Below are 16,243 nucleotides of genomic sequence, written 5' to 3'. Positions count from 1 at the left end.
TTACTGACAATAAAATAGCCCTTTACTGTACAGATAGCTAAGGTACAACAGTTTTATTAAGACGCACTTACTAGTAGGAGTACACCTCTACTTATTTTTTTTTTTTTGAGTTTCCTTTCTTTCGACTTACATGAATACAATAAGCTGTACACTTAGAAATTAAAATAATATAACAAATACATTAAAAAACAATTTTACTGAATGCAACAAACTCCAAACTAAAAACTCTGAGAATGAAAAAACTAATTGTGTGCATTTGTCGATCAACATTATATTACTGCAATTTTACAAGGGGCACCCCTAACAGTCTGATCTCTAATAGTTTTCCTCAGAGACATTCAATAATGGTTTCAATATTTGAATTTTCTCGTATTTTTATTCCATCATTGAACGAGCGGATAGACTCACGAGAGAACTGGACGCCAGCGCAAAATGGAAGACTTGACTGGGTAGGGGGTGGGGACTGAGATAAACCCACCCCCCACCCCTGCATGCTTCGCAATCGCTTCACTCCCTTTGTAAATAAAGTTTTCTGTTCACATTGTTTGTCCTTCAATTTTGAATGTGACTAACCTAAAACTTCAGAGGAAGCAAGAAGCAGTGAGAAAGATCTTCATAAAAGAAAAATTATTACTTAAGCTAAATTTTAATCCTGGGTATGTGTTTAAATAACAAGCTCTTAAACAACCCAGCCCATGTTTAATTTAAGTTAAACTATAAATTATGATGCCACTGTGCAGTCAGAGTTCTCAATATGGAGTCTACGGAAGAAGATTTCTCATTAAACTGTACATATTCATCCAGAATGTGCTTTATAAATGATTAGAAGCAATTTTACATCTCCAGATTCATGCAGTGCTGTAATCCAACCAAGCAATGACATCATAAATCCCCATGAGACTTTGAAAAAAGAAACATGGTGGTGTGCAGAAAATTTGAAATCCTAAAATGGCAGGAGTGAATTAACCCCCAGCAAAACAAGGATTGACTTTCACAATATACACTAACATCAACTTGTGATCTGAAACAAAACTATTTTTTGGACATTATTCCCTTTAAAATGAATAATCATTTCATAAATATACTGCTTAACAGGTCAACCGGACTATCCAAACTGCATAGGCATGTATGGCATAGATTACATTAAAACTACTCTCCCTTACTCTAAATATCATAATTATTTCTATAATTATTATGTAATATATAATATATTTCTACAAATTCATGCCTCATCTCAAATTCATTCAACAATCCTTTGCATAGTTACCAAACCTATTGTAATATGTGAATAAAAAAATGTGATACCCCCTTTAACATGTTTATGGAGCAAAAATCCACAATCAAGTCATTTAAGAAAATGAAATGATAGTAAGACATTGTTTTGAAAATATCAAGTAATAATATTGTTATCATTATTATAATTATTGTATCTATAACAAAATTCTTGATCGTGATTAATTCTCTGTGCACCTATTTGCCACAAAATTGGTGCATGATCATGAGGGTGTCTAATTACAGTTATTCAATAACAAAAATTTGTAATCGGATACCTGATTTGATGCCACATGATTCGCACATCAAGTAAGTGCACTTTAATGGTTTCCCCCTTTATGTTTCCTACAGCTTTCAAAACTTATGGAAAGTGCTACAGACTTTTTTGCTCAAAAGAAGTTCTCAAAGACTTTTTTCATTTTGAAATTTGTTATAGATATGATCACCAGTAATTAGTAATTGGACCTCGTGTCAATTCAGGGAAAAATTGTGGTCATATTTTCAAATCGGGTGATTATGCCCCGATTATTGTACTCCACTCAGTCCAGTTCCTATTACTTGTAATCAGTTTATACTCCAAAAACTGGACAATTTATAGCACTGAGAGAAATACCAGTCAGAGTTTTTGGCACCCGTGTGATTAATACATTTGCAACTTCACAAGTAACAGTCTTAACAGTCCTACATTTTGCTTTTTTGTTCTAAAATCGGTCTTCTCAACTCTCACAACAATACTTTATGGCCAAATCTGTGCGATCAACCATTTTATTATGTAAGGCCTCAAACAAAACCTTGTAAGTTGCTCCACTTCCGTTCACTTGTTTCCAATGTAAGAGCATCTTGTATGCCTTTTCAGACAGTTCATCCTCTTTGTCATCAATGGCAGTAATCTTTGGTTCTTCAATTTCTAATCGACGTGCAAGTCTCTTCCAAGAGTTGCCTTCTGCATGGATATCACTACCTAACTCTTCTAACTTGCTGTTACTGGGCGAGCCTTGTTTGACTGAAAAAACAAGGATGACAGGGAGGAATGAAACATAGGGTTTTGGTCTTTTTTTGACACAGAGTTTTTAATAATATGCAGTTCCAGAAAATATTCATACTCCCCCCACACAAGGGATTGGAATTTCCTGGGGGTGGAGGGTTCTGTAAGACCCAAAAATGTAAAGAAATGTATGAAGCTTAATTGGAATTTCCAGAGGGGTCACTGAGGGGTTGGGGGGTACCCTTCCTTGGGGGAGGTATGGATATTTTCTGAAACTAGACTAAATGGGGCAAAGAGGGGCATGGCCCCATCACCTGCAGCGCTTGCAAGAAATATCCTCTTTTCTGAAGCAGGAACACAGGAGCAGTACAATAAAAATTATTATGGCTTTGAAAGTGAGCTGGTTATTCTGAAATCAATTAATCTAACTAGTGCATTCCAATTAAAACTACAAGAGTTTTCAAGAAATTTTCCAGGGTCCTCACTGAAAGAAAATTATAGAATTCCAGGATTTTTCCAGGATTTCAGTCTAGGAGTATTGTGAATGCTGGGGTGAATCAATTTCATTTGCAAAGTATAACTATTTCTAACTGAAAAAAAATCTAGACCGACAGGGAACCAATCAGAATTCTCATTTTCATCCAGGACAAATTTGCCATATTATAAAGAATGTTACCAAATTTCGCTACACACAATAACTTATAATGGGAAACATCAATAGTTCAGTGATTTTATTTTCAGGATTTGAATGATCAAAGAGTTTTCTCCTTGTGTTTTCTCTTTGTCTTTTCTCTATGTGTTTTCTCCTGTTACCAGTACTGATGCATTGTATTTAACTCTCATTGACTTTGCGCACAACATAACAAAAATACCCAATCTTACAAATCTTACACAGAACTCATTTTCAATTGTCAGCCAATCCTCGTTAAGCTGGAAGGACTGCAACTCCATGAATCGTGGACTATCAATTAATTACTGGAAAGAGTCTGCATTCTTGGTGCTGACCAAAACAAATTAAAGGTAGGCTCTGTGGATGAGATGTGTACATGGTCATTTATATAAGAAAAAAATCAGTCACATTCACCTTTGTAATTGTTCACATTCTCCTTCACCCTCCTGCTTGGAGTTTTCTGAGCCTCAGCTGCAGTCATTTCAACACCTAGAAAACAAAGAACAAAATACAACAAATAATTTCAGTAAGCAGGTTATTGAAAATAAACAAAACCAATACACTTAAATTCCCTAGCTTAAATACCCTAAATATCTAAGGTTTTAACCACATGGCATTCTATTATCATTGTCGTTGTCGTTGTCATTGTCATTATTATTACTATTATTATTATTTTAGCTTTTGTTACAGGTACAATGCACTATTTGAACCAGGCCATTTGGAACAAAGTTCACCAATCAAAGCATGATTATTGAGAAATGACATTGAGAGCAAAGAATGCTTTTATGTAAACAGGCTTTTAACCAGGTGGCCATCCGGCCATCCTGGGGATGGCCACTTTTCAGGAGAAATAAATGAAGCAGAGATCTTTTTTATTTGCAGTTAGCAATTTTATAATAGCTTGAACAAAATTACTTGATTTCTAGTAGTGATTCTGGAAATGCTTTTGAACACACCATCACCTTATTTCTACTTTAGTTTCCTTTGGTTACTCCATAGGTGAATATTGGGCACTCTTCCCATTTACATCCATGTAGAACAAGATGTGTGTTACTGAACCAATTTAACCAAAAGTAACTTTGTGTAACCAGCAAGAGGCATCCCATCTGGGAAGTGCTCATTGGTGGCTACATGAGGTACTAACTTGTGGACCAGCACATGTTCTTTCACAATCGTCTTTACAGTGATCACAATCATAAATTTAAACAACCTTTGCCATGCAACAATCTTTGCTCATTTTTCCATTAAAAAAAAAAAAAAAACAGAAAAAACACAACTGATACATTTAGTATGGGCAGAGGCAACTTCAGTTTTAATCTACTTTAGGTTATTGGCAATGAAAATGACACATTATCATTAAGTCTTATTGATACATTTATCGATCAAAAATTGCGGAAAATGCACCTAAGATGCTTCATTTTTTTTCTGGGGGGCATGGCACCCCCACCCCACCCCCACAACAAACTTTGAAACTTGACAAAGTTATGGATGCTGCAGACCTCTCAGGAAACATTGCCATTAGTTTTGCTTGATTAGTTTTCAGTATTAACTATTCACTGTTTTGAGCAGTTTTTAATGGTTTCAATATGGCCATCACAAAAAGGAGTTTTCCAGTTAAGTTTTTCAAGTAAAATTTATTACTTAAGATAATTTGCCAAAAAGGATATTATTGGATCTGAAGAGCGCATAGAGTCTATACTATATACGTGTATTAACTCCAGTAAAACAGACCTATTCTTGCCTTTCCTTGGTTCACATTATTTTGTTTTGGACAACTTACTGTCTGGATGCTTCGATTTTATTGGCCTGTTAACAAAAAGATCGCCATCCATTTTTCTTGACTGTTTTGATTAGTCAGTTGTCCTCCAAGTGGCCCAGTTCAAATGGCTAGAGGTACTGTAAGAGTATGTGTCAAGTACCTGTGGTTTCCTTACAACAAAATTCTCGGGCCACCTTATCAAGACCAACTTTTTCTTCACACAAAGCATGGTAGAGGTCACGATAAGGTGCATCTGAATCTGTTGTCCTTATCCAGCGAAGTAACATCTGATATGGCCTATCATTCCGTTCATTGACATCTATTCCATCCAGTACATCCTGACTTATTCCAAGGTGAAGTCCTATCGTTGTCCACTGTTTACAAATCCTTCCTGCCAGGTTATTTAGTTCAAGGTTACCCGGTTGGCCTTCTTTAAAAGCAACTACTGTTTGTGTGGAAGAGGAGAAGCTTGCAGTTAACCAATGATGCAATAATTATTACTTTGTTACAATTCAAAGCGATAAAATTGCCACCTTTCCTTTCAGTGAAACATGAAATGCATTCATGACACCTAATGCTGCTCAATGCCACCCTTTGTGCCAGCTGGCACTATGGAGATGACTGACTGGCTGACTGAATGCTGCTCAATACTATTCATCAAACTTAAAGGTTCATTATATGTTGTGTAAATGTTTTGTAAACAAAATTAAATTTTTGACAAAGCGAGCAGAAATTTACCATCTCTATATTTGTCACCATACTGTATGCTTTTCACATTTAAATTTCAGACACTTCCCACTTTTAATGCTTAATTCTCCATGTTATTCTAGTGGGGGGGACAGGGGGTGGGAGCCTGGGAGAATAGGGGGGAGGGTTACAGGAGGTGGGAGAGGAAAGGGCGGGAAGCAGGAGTTCTAAGAGGGCGGGAAGCGGGAGAGAAATGCGAAACGTTAATTTTTTTAATTCAACAATGCGTTAGAATACTTTCAAAAACAAGAACCCAAAATATATTTGACCTGCATTTAACGTCTTCTCAGTCACTTCTGAGACTTCTGAGCAAACAAGCAAATGAAAATTTGTGCTTGGGCTGAAAAACAGGCTTACTTCCGGTCAAATAGTAACCTGTTTACAGTGTTTATGTCATAGGTCATGAAATGTCAAGCGGCATGAGTGCAAATGTGCTGTGCAAGCTGTTAAATTGCAAAAAGATGAGACAAGCAGGTGATCTCAAATCAATGTCATCCAAGACAATTTTATTAGGTCTCAGTATTTTTCAGTGCGGCAGTGAAAGGTCCATGCATGGAAGACCTTCTTGGGAGCTTGCTCCTTACGACTGTGAATCAGAACGGACCAAAGATTTCACCGCGTGGTGTAGAGATGCCTCAACTGAATGCTGCTTTAATGAGCACGCTGGAGAGTGTGGAGTGGTTCATTTTACGTCTCAGTTTTTTGTTTTAGACAAGTTGAAATCGATTCCAATTAGAATAGGCGGACAAACAGCTTGGGAAGCAGTCAGGAACGACTTCATCGAAAACAAAGAGAAGATTGCTTCTAAAGATTATGAATTGCACAGTATGTGTGCTGTCCTGTTTTGTTAGCCATTGTTTAAGAACTTACCACAGCAATCGTTAAGCTCAACATATATTTGTTTCATTGTTTCCTCGCATTCGCTAACACTGTAGATACTGTATCACACGATAACTCTCTAAAACACAACAGCACCAAATTTCTAAATTCTTAAAGATTTTGCATGTGTACATTGGCTAGAGGAAATTGCCAGTGAGTCCAGATACGCATATCTGAAATCCGCCTGGGACGTTTGGCTCCAATTCCGTCAAATCCTACTTCCATGATTTAATTGTCTGATCCCAAAAAATGCCGGACTGGTTACTGGAAATCCGTATACTTTATCAGAACAAGATACAATTTAGAATTAACTTTTGAGACCGTCGTCACTGAAAATGGATTTCAGAAACAAATCTGAAGAGCTGACGAAAATGGACTAAAATGGTGAAACTCAAAGAAGATAAACAAGTAGGTCAAAAGTTCATTGAATTGAAACATATGGCAGTGGTAATCTTGTTAAATTATTTAAAAACGAAGAAAATGCTTAAGAATTGTGAAGCTAAATGACTAGAATGTGTTTTGACTCTGCCAATTTACAGGGGACGGGAGCAGCACGGAAAAGGGCAGGAGGCGGGAGATAAAGGTATGGGAAGCGGGAGAGCAGGGTACGGGAGGCGGGAGGTTCTGACCCCCCTGTCCCCCCCACATTCTAAGTATAATTTTTAAGAGAAACTTTGTTGGCAACATGAAAATAGTTTATGGGGGCTGAAGGAGGCAATGTCATAGATCTTGTTCACACCTGCTGAGTGTGCGAAGCTAGAAATGACACGCTTAAGTTCTCTTACCTCCCTTTGGTTTGCGGGAATATGGCTCTCCGTTTTTACTAGCCATGTCTATTCTATAAAAATTAAAGAAAGAATGAAAAATCACTTTTTTAACCATGTTTTAGAGAGGCAATGTCAGATGACGTCATCTTCCTATGCACGTGGATCTGGGATAATTCTCTTGTCCTTACGGTTAAGCTGAAATTTTAGTTTTGTGATACAAGAAAAATTGATCCAGGCGATTGATCGAAAATTTTTCACGATTTGGTGTGGGACTCATAAAACCGGCCAACTTGATCATTGTTTAGTTGGAAGAACGAATTGTACCATTGCGTTGCCTTTAAAATATCGTCTAAACAAATTCCTGACTTACTTGTATCGGTGCCACTAAACAAATAAAGTAATTGACATAAAATCTTGATTGAGCACTTTTTTAGCTTACGCTTGTTACCTTGTCTCCGTCGCGTCAGGCGTCCGCCATCTTTGTAGCTGCACGCGAGGCGTTGCGAAAGATTGGGAACGAATAGGTCGTTTTCATGTGACGTCATCATTTTCTAAAATTAGAGCTGAAAACTAAAGAGCCATCAAATTAAAGTTTTTATCCCCATCAGGCATAAGTGGCGGGGGGGGGGGGGGGAGAGGGAGGTTAAATTTATTTCTGTTTACAATGTTACAGCTCAATAGTGTGCTTCGTTTGAAAACCATCGTATTTTGAATTTCAGAGTTATGGTGGTGCGTGACACGAAGCTAAATCGCATTTGTTGAAAAACATTTTCCTATCTCCTGATTTTTAGCTTTTTTAGAAGTTAGATCGTAAGGAAAAGTGCTTATATAAATGTTTTTTTGTTCAGTTCAGTCGCCTAGATAGCCAAAGTAAGTTCCACTATTTTCCACCACAGAGGTGCACCAACATGGCGTTTCCTGCGAAACATTTCCACAAATATCGGCAGTCTGGGAAAACGCACAAATCTAAAACTTGGAGAAGTGTCTTCTCTATCCATTTCCTACAAGATCACAATTTCTTGGCTTTACTCACTGAATAGTTTTCGATTTATTTTTTAATTGCGTGACAGTGAAAACGGTCTATTGTTTCACAGCTGTTATTTGGATCGTCACGCAACGCTTCTCGGAAACCAAGGACTGATTAAAATCGTCAAAATCTATGCTAAGTAACACCGGGTATCCAAACCTCCTTCACGGTTGTGGTTTTCTTTGTTTTAACTTGAGAGTTTGAGAAAGTGATGTGAACCTTTATATCATGCCATAGAAAAAACAGCCAATCAGAATACAGGAAAGCCCTTGTATATTGGACGGTATTACATCCAGCCTTCCCATCAAGTGCCGCGCGTATGTCGCTTTTGTGTTGGCCGATCTATATTCTATGGCTTGGTATAAGCAGCAGTTATGCAACACTCTCTCGGGGTATACCATGGAATATCCCACACCATGTTTTAAACATTTTCTGGCGGCTAAGATTTAACTCTAAACCATGCCGGCAAAGTATACATTTTTAAAAAGCTTAAAGACCAAAGATCATGAAAAAATATTTGTGTACCCTGTAACTATATTGTAACCTGACACCGGCTGATTAAATCTGCCACCTGCTGGGGAATGCCAGGGCTTACTTGAGAAAAGATAACTCCTACAAGAACTGATCAAAAGGAATCATTTTTACATTTTATAAAAGAAGACAAATAGCTTGCTGTAATAAGCATAGAGATTGTTGAAAAGTTAAAAGCACGTAAAATGATGGCCAGTTAAATCTGATACAGAAAATCCATCATACGTTTCAATACATAACCTCGACAGAATGCATTGGATGGAAAAGTTCTAGGCTTATCCCACAGGACGTACTCAGAACAACAAATCCTGAAATTTTAGCTCAATTGAATAAATCCACCTCAAGATATCTTTTTTCAAAGGCGAAAATAACTCGTTTTTGAAAAAACGAGCTTTAAACTTACAGTAACAGTACTTGTCAAAACAAAACTTCGATACCTTAAAATTCGAGTTACGTGAAAAACAAAACTTCGAATTTCTTTCAGAATTTTAGGTTAAGTCCCGCCGTGCCTATGAAGTGAAAAATAATTGCTGCTTATTTGAAAGGCTTTTCAAAGTAAAGAGGAATGGTGTTTTTCAGTTCGGAATATCTTTTGTTGTAGAGAAATTAACGTTTTTGTATTTATAGTGATGACATCATAAATAGCTTCAGTTAAACAATAAAATACTGAATCAAGAATATCTCCAGAAATATTGGAGCAGTGTTCTTCAAACCTGGCACCAGAAATGTACATCACAAAAGAAACAGAATGACACCTACTATGTTGTTGCCACGGCAACACTCTTGGCTCCAGTCTCTTTGTGTAAAAAATCAAATATCCCCATTTGCAACTTTTTAAATTGGGACAGAGGGTCTTGCTCGGAACACACATGGTTGCCATATTGTCTTTACTCTCCCCATTAGATTGTTGGGAGTGGATGATCCTTGTTTAAGATAAAATCTGGGAATTTCAGTCTTAATTAAAACAGAACCAGCGGCTTAACTGTTGTCACGGCAACGGCACGATGGGTGTCATTTTGTTTCTTTTGTGATGTACATTTCTGGTGCCAAGTTTAAAGAACACTGCTTTAATATTTCTAGAGATATTCTCGATTGAGTGTTGTACGTTTTTAGGGGAACCACCTGTGACGTCATCACTTTCCACATTTGCATAATACTAAAACGTAAATATATCTAAAATGAAAAAAGATATTCCAAAAAGGAAAATGCCATTCTTCTTTACTTTGGAAAGCCTTTTAAATAAGCAGCAATTATTTTTTACTTCATAGACACTTTAATATCACTCGTGTAGTCTTGCGTGTATACCGAGAACCTACAAGCTACTGGCTGGATACTCCATGGTATATACCACTCGAAATCGTTGTATAACTAGTATTTATCGGTTTCGACATGTTGTTATTGACAGTGTCCGCTCGTCTAAGTTCGATTTCAAGTTAGTCAGCTGTTTAAGATTGTTAGTAAGCATTTACGACAGGTGCATTGTTTTGCTGATGCTGATGCCGATGCTGATGCTGATGCTGTTTTCATAGTCTATCGGCTGATGATACTCCGCTCTTCCTAGCGTTCAAGCCGAGCTATGATGCTTCCCAGCTGTCTGCTTGAAGTTACTGCGCACACGTTCTGCGCATCACGCAAGGTATGGTTTACACGCCACGAGCTGAGATCGAAATTACTACGCTACCAAGTGCGCGACTGAAATGAAAGCAAACGTTTCTCACTTCAAGTTTAATAAGCCTGTAAATCTGTACTAAACCTAGGAATACCAGAATAGCATCATATCACTAGCCACCAACGGTTAACGACTTCCAGCTGAAAAACTAGCTGTTATCCATAGCTGTTATCCACAGAAAATTAAACAGAAATCCAGCTTTAAACAAGTACGTGCCGATGGCATAGTGGCTGCGCGCACGCAAAACAAGTACGAGAGACGCAAATGTTTGACTTACTGGGACGGTGACAGAAAAAAATGTGACGGGCACCAAAAAAGGTTCCAAAAAAGATGGCAACAACTCGTTAAATTTTAAAAACGCGTGATAACCCCTAATTAAGGCTATTCAAGACGTTATACGTTTTTGGTTGTGAGGAAAAGATACGTAATTTAGACTTTGGGTCGTAGGTCTTTTTAGATCCGATATGTGGTTCATTTTTAACAAGGTTTGGCCATGTATTTTGCGAGGGACGGTTTTTGTCTGTCCGCAATCTCCTTTTCGCGACAACAACATGATATTCTGGATTTTGCCTATTTTTCATGGTCACGCGTTTTGCATATGATATTGACCAATCCGCAAACATTTGGATTTGAGTTTTCGTCTGAGGTCATTATCATGTGCATTTAGTAGACAATTGATCCTCAAGCTGGTTGCTCTACTTTTTGCTAACGAGACCCAACCAGGTCGAAACTGCTGTCCACGGTAACAATTCTTGGCTTTCAGTTTGGACTCTATTATGTCGTTGTCGTGTTAAATAGCCCTTTTCACAGTTACCTCTGCTCATTTGCATTGCAATAAAATCTAGCATGTATGTGAGGCAATTTCGGGCTATTTTGTAGTTTTAGCCCGAAATTGCCTCGCATCCACGTTGGATTACATTGTAATACAAATGAGAAAAATTAACCGTGAAAAGGGCTATTGTCTACGTAGTAATCAGCCTTGCCTCATTTTTATACTTTAGACTGTGTTTTGGCTAAACTAGAGGAGAGCTGTCAGGGATGCTAAAAGTGCTAAAAGCGCTGTTGCGACGATATTTTTATATCAAAAACATTGCTAAAGTGTTTTTTATGTTAACATTTATCTTGTAGCTTGAATGTGTTATAAATGTGTTTGCTTTTCTGTTTGTTAAGGCGAATTCTAAGGAAATCTGTAAAGAAATACTTTTTCTTCTTTTTCAAAAGAAAAGCTGACATCAGCATTTTTGTTTGAGATTCAAGGCTAATTATCATGGAAGGTTACCCCCAGTTTCCTCGGTGGATTCCAAAAGCCCTTGCTTAGATCTAGATCTAGTTTTTCCACAGGGGTCTAACCTGGCGAAAAGTGCTTTGTATTTAGTAGGCAGGACTACGGCCCTATTTACAAGCAGGTAGGAAAACCTTTGTGCTAGGGTTATCCTACCAAGAGGGTCAAAGAAAGCCCGCGTTTACAAGCAAAATGTTTCAGGCACGGTTACCGTACTACCCACGGAACAACTCCGGCCGGTCACACTTAAGTTAACCTGGTGAATAATACACGCAATCGTTAATCATTTTATTGCCAAAATCTGTTTTCATCTGAATTACGTTATTTATCAGTTCCACTGAAATCAAGCTCAATTAAAGCTCAATTAAAATCCCAGAAATTAAGCTATTTTTCTTTAGTTTGGGATAAATTTATTGACGGCAAAAATATAACTAATTCTACAATCCAATATTTTAGCGGAAGTAGCGACGAAAATTACTGCAAAAAATTTCGTTCCAAAAAGCCATTTTTCGATTTTATTCTATCCAGAGCAAAAGAAAATGTGAATTAATACGATGTTTTTTATGTCACAATTCGTTTGTTTTGCCGATATTTTTATCATATTTTGTTCCTTGGAGCCGAAATAATGTTGTCCCGGGTAGGCGAGTTGCCCCCAGCAGAGCTTGACAAGGCATGTAGGGATGCCCTGGCGCCAAGGTAACCCTAGTGCTCAGCTACGCTAACCCTACCCGCCTTGTAAACGCGTCTGTGCCAAAAAAAAAAAAGAAATGTGGTAGTGCTAGGGTAACCTTCGGCCATATCAACTATCACCTCATAGAAATCGAGAGCGAATAATCTAATTGTTCCAGTAGAATCCTAACTGAAATTAACGCAAACAGCGGTTTACGATTATTGTAAAATTCGGACCGCTAAGGGAACCAATCAACACCGCAACCCCTAACCCGTTGCCCCCCTCGGCCACTTCACTATCAGCCAGTTCCTTTTTGGCCCTTCCAGCCGGTGCCTGTACACAGGCTAATCAGAATTCTCCTATTTCATCGCGGACTTCAGTCATATAACAAATCTATTTACAAAGGCCCGTTTAAATTAATTTGTTCAGTTTTTACTCTAGGCGAGTATGAAGTCATGCGCCATGTCTCTAAGAGCCCTGTTACGTTCAGGTGGAAGCAATCATCACGTGATTTTGGATACTTTTGTGGTTCAGTTACCAAATTTGGATACGCTGTTGCCCGGTTCCTGTACGGCCTTCTCCCAGGCCTTCACGGTCAATTGATTTCGGTGACGTATCCGAAACGAACGAAACGATTGACCGCGGAAAATATTGAGGTCTAGAAACTAGGCGAGATACGCTGTAACTCAAGTCTTCCTCTTGTGATCTATATGAAAATAACTTTCCATGTGTGGAATTTAATAAAGCTTAAGACAGTCACAAAACTATTTTCGTCACTTTGCTTGTTTTAATTTTTTTGTTGTAAGACGTCGATCCAGAACAGTTTTGTCCAGCGTACACATTCAATAATTTGAACGGAAATGTTCTGGACGTACTGTTTAAAAATGGAAGTTTTTATATTGCTTTCCAGTCGAGATTCTCGTTTACTGGGAATTCTTTTCTTTCGTCGAACTATAGGCCTTCAATTTGCGCGCATACCTAGCTATTAACATGATTTTTATTGCTACGAAAAGTATTAATTTAAACAACAAAATAAACTGCCCGCCAGTAAACTTCATTGGTTTGAAGAAGAAATGATATAAATCTGTAATTAAGTGCAATTCAAGACATTTTCACAGTTCCCCTCGAGCCTCAAATCAAATATCGAGAAAACGTTTGTGGACTGTTTCATCTACAATCAAAGATCAGTAAATTTGCCTTTAATGATTTTAATTTAACTTTCCAACATGCTCAATTTGTTTCTTGTTTAGTTTCCCTCTCTGCGCAATGTAGAAGTCGCGACAACAAGGCAAATCAATGAGAAAAAAAAGTAAAATTTGAATACTCGTAATTGAGCCAAAGAAACCCGTATCCGTCTGTATTAAATGATAACTAGCGGCTTCATTACTGTCTTTTGCTTTGCTTCGTTTTTTTTATTTTATTTGTGGGCGTACAAATGACACATTCATTCATGTCAATGTGCTGGAAAAAAAAGATTGAAAATTTCAGGGGCAGAACTGCTTGGTAAACGTATCCAGAAGTAATTTCGTATAGTCTCATGAGGAAGGCTTTGGGGATTCATCAGTCCACCATTGTGAAAAGCAAGATTTTCGATTCCACCACGTTGAGTGCGAAAAATGGGTTTTTAGCCGAGATTTCCGAAATGTGGTAAGTATACATTTTTTTTTTTAACTACCTTACAAACACCATTCGTCAATTTTAGTTTTTCTATGGGTTTAGAATTCGATATAAACTTGCAAAATTTACCGGCTAGAAATTTTTTCTGAAAAGGTTTCAGGTGCTACGATAAAAAGTAAAGTAATATTTGGATTCTTTTTGTAAGAATGGAATTTCGCCAATATTTGATGACTAGTGAAGTTAGCGAAAAGATAATCAAAGTTAAAATATAAAACGCATATATGAGGAGAGAAATGTATAAAAAGCAGATTCAAATTTGTGTTCTTTCGTAAAAGAAGTTACCCAATATATTTCCGTGACTGAGTTTTTGATTTTCGTTGATCGACCTCATCAAACGTGCAAGAGATGACATGGATAAATATTTCATTTATTAAAACAGAGGAAGAGGGAAACAAGGTAAAACAGTTTGCTTTATTATATCCTGCGAGATAGATGAGTGGGAGACTGGAGCTCGGACTTCGAGCTGCTATACGGGGACTGGGAGTTATTGTACAAAATATCCGGGAAACTCGCGAATGTGCAGCTTGATATATCGGTCTGGCCCATAACCCTCGGTGCTCTGGGGAAGGGGAGGGTCTTATAAAGAGGAATTTGCGGTATACTTGCTTGGGCAACAACAAAATTGTGGGACAAGGCTTGGCAAGGAAACGAGCAAACAATTTGCAAGGTGATCATAGCCACGTTAATGTATTGACTGACGTATCGAAAAAAATTACAGCTCTTTGTTGTAACAGCACAAAACCTTTACTCGAGAATGCAAATTATGACCTCGAAAACAACGATTCGAGAAAAGTTTTCAATCAGTGTCGTTCATAATTGTGTCATCATTTTTCCATAAATTATATATTGCATTGTTCCAAGAGCCCGAGTTCCAAGTGTTGCCGGTGGTAACCTTTGCTTCCAACTACCGCAAAATGTAACGTGAACTTATGAAATAACGCGCGCGGTTAGGCATAAATGGTGTAAGAATGGCCCATCAAATCTCTTATCTTAAGCGACAATGGTGACCCATCCTTCAGTATTGTATTTGTCGAAACAGTGCTTGGAAGTAAACATTCAAGGAAATTTTCAAAAAAAAATCGTTCGGCAACATTTATTTCTGAGGATCATATTAACAGGCGTAAAATTACGATAATTTCAGTGTGATGATCTCGATGACGTAATGTTTGATGATATCATGTATTATCGAAACACCTTCGAATCCTTCTCGGAAGTCTTCAACAATCTTAATTTCTCTTCGAGCGTTCAACTCGATATGTGCGAACCAGTGAAATATCGAGTCTAACACTCGAAGAGAAATTCTGGCTAAATTCTATTTCTACAAGAAACCTCATTTTATTCTCCATATGTTTTTGTGTCGTTACCGCCGGCGAGTTGTAATCCGAGAGAGCTTGGGCTCTAGCAACGTTCTTGCGTGACTAGTCGCGTGACTAGTATTGCGTGAGAACCCTGGGAAATTAGCATGTTTTAACTTTTTATGGCATTCATTTATAAATCTTGAAGAATACTTTGTAATTAAAAGCAATGAATAATTACGTTTTCCAAATTCTCAAAAGCCTTCCGACCTTATCCTAGAAAACGCAAAAAAGGATTTAATCGACTTTAATATTAGTCCTCTTTCCTCAATTTGGGGCAAATGCGTAAAAGAATTGAATTGAATTAATACTCGTTGTGCATATGACGAAGTACTTAAATACCGAAAAAAATAATAAAGAAATAAGTCGGTATTAAAGCTGAAGTATTCTAACAAAGTCTACAAAATGCAATGTCAATAAATGTTGCTTTTTAGAGGATGAGATTAATATTTGATCTTTTACTTAAGATTTTAACAAAAAAGTTGGTAATAATATGTCGGGATGATTTAATTACCAGGTTAAGAGAAGTCTTAAGTATTTAACGTAATAAAGTAACTTATGGGCTTTTAAAAACTCCGTTTGCGGCAAAATGACGCCGGCTTGAAGTAATTAGCCGTCTGATATTCCTCTTTTTCTTTTACAAATTGGTATTTTACGAAGCAAAAATTGTATTTCCTGCTTTTTCTCTCTGTAGTGAACGAACAAAATTGATCTTTATCAGTTGTTCTCTCTTGCCATTTGTCTCATTTATGTCGCATTATTTCAGTGGAAAAAAGTCGATCATTTTCCTCCAACCACTGATTTGTTATCCTCTTATTTCAATGACGTCAATATTAACCTTTGTTGTCAAGGGGGGTCCGCTGGAGCGTGCCGTCTCTTTAGTACTGCAAAGCTTTCCACAGTTAAACTCCGTTCTTGTTGTCAAAATACTCTGCACGATACTTCAGACGAGA

General features: G+C 37.5%; 1 protein-coding gene across 1 annotated transcript; it reads right to left on the bottom strand.

The window, feature by feature from the left end:
- LOC110050238 (uncharacterized) lies at window positions 1–7,582 on the bottom strand. The gene is made up of 5 exons (XM_020756144.2): window positions 7,528–7,582; window positions 7,098–7,150; window positions 4,847–5,131; window positions 3,342–3,416; window positions 1–2,275 (listed from the first exon to the last, which is right to left on the bottom strand). Exons 2-5 carry the CDS (start codon window positions 7,141–7,143, stop codon window positions 1,989–1,991), a joined length of 693 nt encoding a protein of 230 aa, XP_020611803.1. The 5' UTR covers window positions 7,144–7,150; window positions 7,528–7,582; the 3' UTR covers window positions 1–1,988.
- Between the last annotated feature and the right edge of the window lie 8,661 nt (window positions 7,583–16,243).

This window comes from Orbicella faveolata, unplaced genomic scaffold (genome assembly GCF_042242905.1).
Source record: "Orbicella faveolata isolate gen_17 unplaced genomic scaffold, um_ofav_v1 contig_1, whole genome shotgun sequence".
NCBI lineage: Eukaryota > Metazoa > Cnidaria > Anthozoa > Scleractinia > Merulinidae > Orbicella > Orbicella faveolata.
Note: the sequence above shows the minus strand (reverse complement) of the source record. Positions and strands in the feature narration are given on the sequence as shown.